Consider the following 9,596-nt stretch of genomic DNA (forward strand, 5'->3'; position numbering starts at 1 on the left):
CTCGGTGTCCACACACTTCAGCTCCTCCTCGGCTACACACACACACACACACACACACACACACACACACACACACACACACACACACACACACACAAAAAGCAGAGAGTGGAAAACTTTGAATGAGTTGCTGGCTTAACAACAACAACAACAACGACAACGACAACGATGAAGACGAAGAAGAGATTAGTACCATAACAACAATGAAGAAGAAGAAGAAGAAGAAGAGGGTAGCAGCATAGCGTTTCTACTGAGAGCAGTGAGCACATAACAGCAGGCAGGGCTGGTTTGTGTGGACTTCACATTATGTCACACACAAAGACACTCCTGACAGCTTCACATCAGCCATAAAAATGTGTTAAGTAGGCAATAAAAACAAGATAAAAGGAAACTAAAAATAAATTAAAAGTTAAAATCATAGAGAAACAATATATCATCGAAATAATGTATCATAGAAATAATGTATCATAGAAATAATATATCATAGAAATAATATATCATAGAAATAATGTATCATAGAAATAATATATCATAGAAATAATATATCATAGAAATAATGTATCATAGAAATAATATATCATAGAAATAATATATCATAGAATAATGTATCATAGAAATAATGTATCATAGAAATAATATATCATAGAAATAATATATCATAGAAATAATGTATCATAGAAATAATATATCATAGAAATAATGTATCATAGAAATAATATATCATAGAAATAATATATCATAGAAATAATGTATCATAGAAATAACATATCATAGAAATAATGTATCATAGAAATAATATATCATAGAAATAATATATCATAGAATAATGTATCATAGAAATAATGTATCATAGAAATAATATATCATAGAAATAATATATCATAGAAATAATGTATCATAGAAATAATATATCATAGAAATAATATATCATAGAACTAATGTATCATAGAAACAATATATCATAGAAATAATGTATCATAGAAATAATATATCATAGAAATAATATATCATAGAATAATGTATCATAGAAATAATATATCATAGAAATAATGTATCATAGAAATAATATATCACAGAATAATGTATCATCGGAATAATGTATCATAGAAATAATATATCATCGAAATAATGTATCATCGAAATAATGTATCATAGAAATAATATATCATCGAAATAATGTATCATAGAAATAATGTATCATCGAAATAATGTATCATCGAAATAATGTATCATAGAAATAATATATCATCGAAATAATATATCATCGAAATAATGTATCATAGAAATAATGTATCATAGAAATAATATCATCGAAATAATGTATCATAGAAACAATATATCATAGAAATAATATATCATAGAAATAATATATCAGAATAATATATCATAGAAATAATATATCATCGAATATGCATCATAGAAATAATATATCATAGAAATAATATATCAGATAATATATCATAGAAATAATATATCATAGAATAATATATCATGGAAATAATATATCATAGAATAATATATCAGAAACAATATATCATAGAAATAATATATCATAGAAACAATATATCATAGAAACAATGTATCACAGAAATAATATATCCTAGAAATAATATATCATAGAATAATGTATCATAGAAAGGATGAAAAGGGTCGAAGTGCAGCGCTCAGCAAGCTGAAACAGTGAAAGGCAGTGGGAACTTTAAGCCTAGTCTGAGTTTCAGAGCTGAAAGCTGGGACAAGTCTTCTGTCTTCTGGACGTTTGGTCAGCGTAATAACTCCATGCTGCTAAACCCTGTTCGGTTTCATTCTGGGAATACTGAGACGACGTTCCCAGATGACGCGAGAAGTCAGGAGTTCATGTGGTTAAATCAAGTCAGACATGAATACTCGTCCTGAGCACTAAGAGGTTTGTAGATAGCAGCATCATGCTGAAGTCTGGCCTCTGACACGCTGGAAGCCAGGGCAGAGACCCACGAGGTGGAGCGATTGACGTCAGCTTTCTGGACACACTACACCAACCTAATTCACTCGTCTCTGATAGGAGCCTCACAGCAGCATTATGAATGAGCTGTATTTGCCTAAGAGCTTTTTTGGAGACCACAACAGTCGTCTAACCTCCTCCAGATAAATTCACAGATATGTCTTTCTGAGTCCTGTTAGAACACGAATCCTTAGTCTCGCTTTATATCAAGATGATGATACGCGGAGTTTGCGATTGACTTGTTATTGACTTTCTGAAGAAGAAACGGCATCTTAAAGACAAGCCAAGAAGCCTTCAAGGACTCTGATGGACAGAAAAACGGTAAAGAAATCTGTCTCACCAGTGTTGTCGCCTGGGCAGTTTACACCGTCTCTGGCCAGACAGCAGGAATGCTGGGGGGCTGAGGAGCTCTTGTCCTCGTCTGGCTCGTCCCCGGCTCAGCCTGCCGCTCTCCAGAGTCAGGCTGGCTGTCAAGGCGGTGGCACTGAGTCAAGACCTGGCCCAGAGGGACCATCTCCAACCCATCCTGCTGGCACGGAGCATGCGATGCATAAGGACAGAGTGCCACTGGAGAAAGTGCCGTTGGTCTTGGTGTAACATCTGCTCGGGGAGTGACGGAGACGTGAGAGAGAAAGAGAGAGACAGAGAGAGACAGAGACACAGAGACAGAGAGGAGAGACAGAGGACAGAGAGAGAGAGAGAGAGAGAGAGAGAGAGAGAGAAGAGAGAGAGAGAGAGAGAGAGAGAGACAGAGAGAGAGAGAGAGAGAGAGAGAGAGAAGAGAGAGAGAGAGAGAGAGAGAGAGACAGAGAGAGAGAGACAGAGACAGAGAGAGAGAGACAGAGACAGAGAGAGAGAGAGACAGAGAGAGAGAGACAGAGGACAGAGAGACAGAGACAGAGAGAGAGAGACAGAGAGAGAGAGACAGAGAGAGAGAGAGAGCGAGAGAGAGAGAGAGAGAGAGAGAGAGAGCGAGAGAGAGCGAGAGAGAGAGACAGAGACAGAGAGAGAGAGAGAGAGAGAGAGAGAGAGAGAGAGACAGAGAGAGAGAGACAGAGACAGAGAGAGAGAGAGAGACAGAGAGAGACAGAGACAGAGAGAGAGCGAGAGAGAGAGAGACAGAGAGAGAGAGAGAGAGAGAGCGAGAGAGAGCGAGAGAGAGAGAGACAGAGAGACAGAGAGAGAGAGAGAGAGAGAGAGAGAGAGAGAGAGAGAGAGAGAGAGAGAGAGACAGAGACACAGAGACAGAGACACAGAGACAGAGAGAGAGAGAGAGAGAGAGGAGAGAGAGAGAGAGAACATGGCACATTATCTTTTACAAAGGGTGCACCGTGTTTGCTAACAGACAGTTCTAAATGATCCTTACAACACTGGACTCTTTATTTGAGCTCAGCCAGAAGCTCCTGCATCTGTGGCTCTTCTGCCAGACACAGAAACCACCTCTGTGAATGCTGCTTAAGATGTACAACACAGACGACAGCTCTAACACAAGTGGACCGCTCCTGCCACAGCTGCTGCGTCCCTGAAACCCGTCACAGATGGAAGCTCTGCTTCATGCCCCTGTTGAGAAGATACAGGACCACTGTCTCTAGTCTGACCCCCCCCCCTTTTCTCCCCAACTGTACTTGGCCAATCACCCCACTCTCCCGAGCCGTCCCGGTCTCTGCTCCACCCCCTCTGCTGATCTGGGGAGGGCTGCAGACTACCACATGTCTCCTCCCGTACATGTGGAGTCACCAGCCGCTTCTTTTCACCTGACAGTGAAGAGTTTCACCGGGGGGACGTAGCGCATGGGAGGATCACGCTATTCCCCCCAGTTCACCCTCTCCCTGGACAGGTGCCTCGACTGACCAGAGGAGGCGCTAGTGCAGCGACCAGGACACATACCCACATCCAGCTTCCCACCTGCAGACACGGCCAATTGTGTCTGTAGGGATGCTGACCAAGCCAGAGGTAACATGGGGATTCAAACCAGCGATCCCCATGTTGGTCAGGCAACGCCCCAGAAAAGCTTTTTAGCTACTGACGCCCCAGAAAAGCTTTTTAGCTACTGACACCCCAGAAAAGCTTTTTAGCTACTGACGCCCCAGAAAAGCTTTTTAGCTACTGACGCCCCAGAAAAGCTTTTTAGCTACTGACGCCCCAGAAAAGCTTTTTAACTACTGACGCCCCAGAAAAGCTTTTTAACTACTGACACCCCAGAAAAGCTTTTTAACTACTGACGCCCCAGAAAAGCTTTTTAGCTACTGACACCCCAGAAAAGCTTTTTAGCTACTGACGCCCCAGAAAAGCTTTTTAACTACTGACGCCCCAGAAAAGCTTTTTAGCTACCGACGCCCCAGAAAAGCTTTTTAGCTACCGACGCCCCAGAAAAGCTTTTTAGCTACCGACGCCCCAGAAAAGCTTTTTAGCTACCGACACCCCAGAAAAGCTTTTTAACTACTGACACCCCAGAAAAGCTTTTTAACTACCGACACCCCAGAAAAGCTTTTTAGCTACTGACGCCCCAGAAAAGCTTTTTAACTACTGACGCCCCAGAAAAGCTTTTTAGCTACTGACACCCCAGAAAAGCTTTTTAACTACTGACGCCCCAGAAAAGCTTTTTAGCTACTGACGCCCCAGAAAAGCTTTTTAGCTACTGACGCCCCAGAAAAGCTTTTTAGCTACTGACGCCCCAGAAAAGCTTTTTAGCTACTGACGCGCTAGAAAAGCTTTTTAGCTACTGACGCCCCAGAAAAGCTTTTTAGCTACTGACGCCCCAGAAAAGCTTTTTAGCTACCGACACCCCAGAAAAGCTTTTTAGCTACTGACGCCCCAGAAGAGCTTTTTAGCTACCGACGCCCCAGAAAAGCTTTTTAGCTACCGACGCCCCAGAAAAGCTTTTTAGCTACCGACACCCCAGAAAAGCTTTTTAGCTACCGACGCCCCAGAAAAGCTTTTTAGCTACCGACGCCCCAGAAAAGCTTTTTATCTACTGACGCACCAGAAAAGCTTTTTAGCTACTGATGCCCCAGAAAAGCTTTTTATCTACTGACGCCCCAGAAAAGCTTTTTAGCTACTGACGCCCCAGAAAAGCTTTTTAGCTACTGACGCCCCAGAAAAGCTTTTTAGCTACTGACGCCCCAGAAAAGCTTTTTAGCTACTGACGTGCTAGAAAAGCTTTTTAGCTACTGACGCCCCAGAAAAGCTTTTTATCTACTGATGCCCCAGAAAAGCTTTTTATCTACTGACGCCCCAGAAAAGCTTTTTAGCTACTGACGCCCCAGAAAAGCTTTTTAGCTACTGACACCCCAGAAAAGCTTTTTAGCTACTGACGCCCCAGAAAAGCTTTTTAGCTACCGACACCCCAGAAAAGCTTTTTAGCTACTGACACCCCAGAAAAGCTTTTTAGCTACTGACGCCCCAGAAAAGCTTTTTAGCTACTGACGCCCCAGAAAAGCTTTTTAGCTACTGATGCCCCAGAAAAGCTTTTTAGCTACTGACGCCCCAGAAAAGCTTTTTATCTACTGACACCCCAGAGAAGCTTTTTAGCTACTGACGCCCCAGAAAAGCAAGCTGACATCAGAAAAACTTAAAAACTTTTATGAAAAGACTGACTTGTTTTAGCGCGTGAAAGGCGACAGAGCACTGTCTACTTGCATCTCTGTCGAGGGTGTTTTTGTGAACTCCTACCTCACATGACACTGCATGGGCCACACCAAGTGACAGAATGCAAAGGGAGAGGCGAAGAGAGGATACTGATGGGATGTAGAATATTTTTGCCAATTTTCTTAAAGTTGATTAAAAACAAATGTAAAGTCTTTAACATCGTACAACATCATACATTCAGTCACTAACAAACATTTTTGGAGTCACAAACCCAACCAACCCCAACCACCACCACCACCACCACTTGATTCTATGCAGATGGTACAGCTAAACCTGAGGCTAAATGTCTGTTTGTGAGTGAGTGAATGAAGAGTCAGCTTCATAACCTGCTTTGCATCTGAACATTTTTTTCCGGCGGTTAAACCAAAGGATGTGACGAGGGTAAACAAACTGAAGACCCCTTTGTTTTTCTACACTTCTATGAAACGGGCAATCACATGAACTGGGTCTCGCCATGGCCCCCCTAAGCGGACCACTGAACTTCGCCCCTGTCCGAACCTGACTGGATCGTGACCACGCCCCCTTTTCCCCGACTCTTCCTTTTCCCAGCAGCCAGAAATAAATAAACACTGGGCTCATTAGAGCCGCTGGCTGGGTGCACACAGAGTAAACTGTGATGCTGCAGAGCCTTAAGTACATAAACAGGCCCGGTGGGAGGGGAGGGGGATATTTGTGGGGGAGCAAAGAGGGTGAGGGCGGGGGGTCTCTGGAGGGGAGGGAAGCCTCGGGTTGTGAGGTCACTACGCAATGCACTGACGAACAGCGCCATTGGACAGCTGCTGCTTATGAGGGCTCAGATATGCGGGTTTCCATCCAGATGTTGAGCTGCGTAAAAGACACATTTTAAGCAGTCAGAAAAAAAAAATCAAAAGGTGAATTAGGTTCATTTCCTGTTGCTGGTTTAAATCCCCCTATGTGCAGAGGTGCTGAGACTTTCAAAAACAGAGAAAAGGAGAAGTGGTTGCTTAGAATTACTAAGAAATGGGATTTTGTTCACAACATTCTGGTGTTCTTGTTCAGCTTTCCAAACTCATAACTTTAAAATCCAAACTGAAAATAGCTTCACGGAGAAATGTCTGCTGGTGGGGACAACTGCAGACACGCTCCATGTCCTGAATGACGGTAAAAAGGCTTTCTCGCTCTGTGATCTTCTGAACATTCTAGATACCTGGATCATTCCTGGCACTATTAGCTCCCCCTGTTAGAAGTGTGTCTTTATACGTATGCCTTGTGTGTCTTTTGTTACCATAACTATCAAATCTCTGTATCTGTAAATGTCCCCGGCCTATGAGGGAAAGGCTTCTCTCACCTGTTGTTGTTGCAGAGGTTTTGACAGCTCATGCAGTCTGAAGACTCTGTCTGGGGCAGAGCCGTGTACATCCCTCCTCCCTGGAAAAATGAGTGCAAACACTGGATTAGCCAAACCAAACCTCACTCCTGCACCTGCTAACGCAGGACACTACACGTGGTCATGTGATACTGTTAGGCCAGGGACGAAGCTGTACATAAAGAGCCCAGTCTTCAGTTTTGGGAGTGAGCGGTTGGTATTTATGAGGGTGGTGCTTGGCAGACAGGGAGGGTGTGGTGTGATCTGGCAGACGATGACCCGCGGCACTCACATTATGGTGGTGGTGGGGGTGGGGGTGGGGGTGGGAGTGTTCGCAGTCCACAGCGCTGTGGGGCAGGGTGCCATCGTGGCTGTGTGGGTGGCCGGGTGAGAAGTGGCCGCCTGAGCCATTGAGCAGAGCCAAGCCGTTGGGGTGTTTATGGTGGAGGTGATGGCAAGTTTGGGGTAACATGGGCCCGCTGTGCCCGTACCCGCCGTGGATGCCCCCGTTGATGCGGCTAGTGCCAGGCAGAGCGGTGTACTCCAGGACATGGCCGTTCATCTCTGCAGGCTGGTACAGGTAGCCAGGAGGGTCATATTCTGAGGTAGAGGGAAGAGAGAGAGACAGAGACAGACAGAGAGACAGGTGGGGATGAAAGAGAGTGAGGACCAGAGGTCAGTTGAAGGTTCACACCATTCTACAGTCTAAAACCCGTTCTGTCAGCACAACAATGTTCCATATGGTGAATGGGTGAACGAATCATTCACTCAATCGATCAGACGATCATCAATCAATAAATGTTTATCCATGTTGCAGTTAGAAGTGAGGGAATCAAGACATGCACTTAACATGGAATAAAATATCACTTGTGTGTATGTGCTTGTGCGTGTGTGTAGAGAGCCCCTAATGATGATACTGATCATCAATCAATCTGTCATTATTTCTTCAATTATCTGATTTGGTGGTATTTGGTCTCACCATCATCTGACAGGACCTAGACAGGACTTTGCAAGCCTGGTCAGCGTAGGGTATGGGGTATCTAAGGGCCTTTTGTGCTTCACCAAGGTAATTTTTTTCCAGAAAATGAGAGGAGTGTGAACATGGAGATCCTCAGCTCCCTCATCTCCATTCTCATCTTCACTGCTGCTCTCAGAGCCAAGCACAGAGTTCCGTCAAAAGACGGCAGGGGTTGAAGCCCTGCAGTTGTACTAATGGTGGAGGTGGCCCCGGTTTGGTTAGAGACTGTCACACTTCTGATTCCCTCCACACCTTCTTACTTCTGGTGGCAGTGTTTGTACTTTAGCATGCACACTCAAGAACGGCTCTGGTATCAGAAACTTTATTTTGCTAAATTGTGGGTTCAGGGTAAAGGAGAGGGTCCGGATCGTTGGTGTCAACTCTGAGAAACTGGTCTCTTTTCTTCAGTTGCTGTTCAAACCTTCATTAGCGATGAGCCAGAAAGCACGCAAGGTGGCACATTCAAAGGGTTTAAGGGCAATAGATGGCTCTTCAAGCAAGCTCTGCTTGTCGGGTTTTAGGTCAAAGTACATTTTGCCCCTCTTTTTAATGGCTGGATATTACAGCACTGCAGTTACAGGCCACCTGAGATCAAGCAGTGGTCTCATCTTATAGAACGTGTTGCTCCATCTTTTGTTTACACCATGACCAAGTTTATGCACAGCTGCTTCCCATTTGTTGTTTTTCTTTTAGCTCCCTGCAGGCTAGCTTGATTTTTTTTTTAATGTTCCACAGCAGATCTTGCAGACCCAGCAGCTCTTGCAATGTTTGTTTGCTTCTGTGGAGAATTAATCACTGGCTGTAAGTGGTGACCAGCACAGCAGATGGAGGACCATCCATGCCGCAATATTGTCACTCATATCATGCACAATGGTGATCATCTTACTGAGAGGTATCACAGATCTGTGAACTTCTTCCTTTAACTGCCAGGTGATGTGGGGTGCTTTATGCCTGTCCTGCAGCAGCATGGTTGTAAAGCACACTGACTCCATCTCTCAGCCACCTGTGATGTCACTGGCGTGTCACACAGTGGCTACAGTGACAGCCATTTTGCTGTTGACTGCTTTTACGGCACATTTTACTGCTGAAATGTCTCCCAGTGCTTATGCTCTCTCAAACAGGTGAAACATTTCTTTGCACAAAGAGAGTGAGACGGGGCGTCCGGGTGGCATAGCAGTCTATTCTGTTGCCTACCAACACGGGGATCGTTGGTTCGAATCCCCGTGTTACCTCCGGCTTGGTCAGGTGTCTCTACAGACACAATTGGCCGTGTCTGCGGGTGGGAAGCCCGATGTGGGTAAGGTATGTGTCCTGGTCACTGCACTAGCGCCTCCTCTGGTGGGTCGGGGCACCTGTTCAGGGGGGAGTGGGAACTGGGGGGGAATAGTGTGATCCTCCCACGTGCTACATCCTCCTGGTGAAACTCCTCACTGTCAGGTGAAAAGAAGCGGCCGGTGACTCCACATGTATGGGAGGAGGCATGTGGTAGTCTGCAGCCCTCCCCGGATCAGCAGAGGGGGTGGAGCAGAGACCGGGACGGCTCAGAGGAGTCGGGTAATTGGCCAAGTACAGTTGGGGAGAAAAGGGGGGAAAATCCCCCCCCCAAAAAAAGAGTGAGGTGA

At 44.7% G+C, this 9,596-nt stretch overlaps 1 protein-coding gene across 1 annotated transcript; it reads right to left on the minus strand.

Moving 5' to 3' along the window:
- Positions 1–2,451: 2,451 nt before the first annotated feature.
- Positions 2,452–8,507, minus strand: LOC130133986 (cell adhesion molecule-related/down-regulated by oncogenes-like). The gene is made up of 4 exons (XM_056302131.1): positions 8,396–8,507; positions 7,249–7,556; positions 6,939–7,018; positions 2,452–2,581 (listed from the first exon to the last, which is right to left on the minus strand). The coding sequence occupies exons 1-4, from the start codon at positions 8,505–8,507 to the stop codon at positions 2,452–2,454; spliced, it is 630 nt and encodes a 209-aa protein (XP_056158106.1).
- Between the last annotated feature and the right edge of the window lie 1,089 nt (positions 8,508–9,596).

The sequence above is a fragment of the Lampris incognitus genome, unplaced genomic scaffold, assembly GCF_029633865.1.
Source record: "Lampris incognitus isolate fLamInc1 unplaced genomic scaffold, fLamInc1.hap2 scaffold_578, whole genome shotgun sequence".
NCBI classification, from domain to species: Eukaryota; Metazoa; Chordata; class Actinopteri; order Lampriformes; family Lampridae; genus Lampris; species Lampris incognitus.

Bases quoted from the DNA above. Each gene is read 5' to 3' on its own strand.
- LOC130133986 (XM_056302131.1), bottom strand. From the start codon at position 8,507: ATGTACTTTGACCTAAAACCCGACAAGCAGAGCTTGCTTGAAGAGCCA. The intron at 7,019-7,248 runs GTGAGTGCCGCG...TCATTTTTCCAG, and splicing joins ACCCCCACCACCACCATAAT to GGAGGAGGGATGTACACGGC. The intron at 2,582-6,938 runs GTGAGAGAAGCC...CTCCCCGAGCAG, and splicing joins AACCTCTGCAACAACAACAG to ATGTTACACCAAGACCAACG.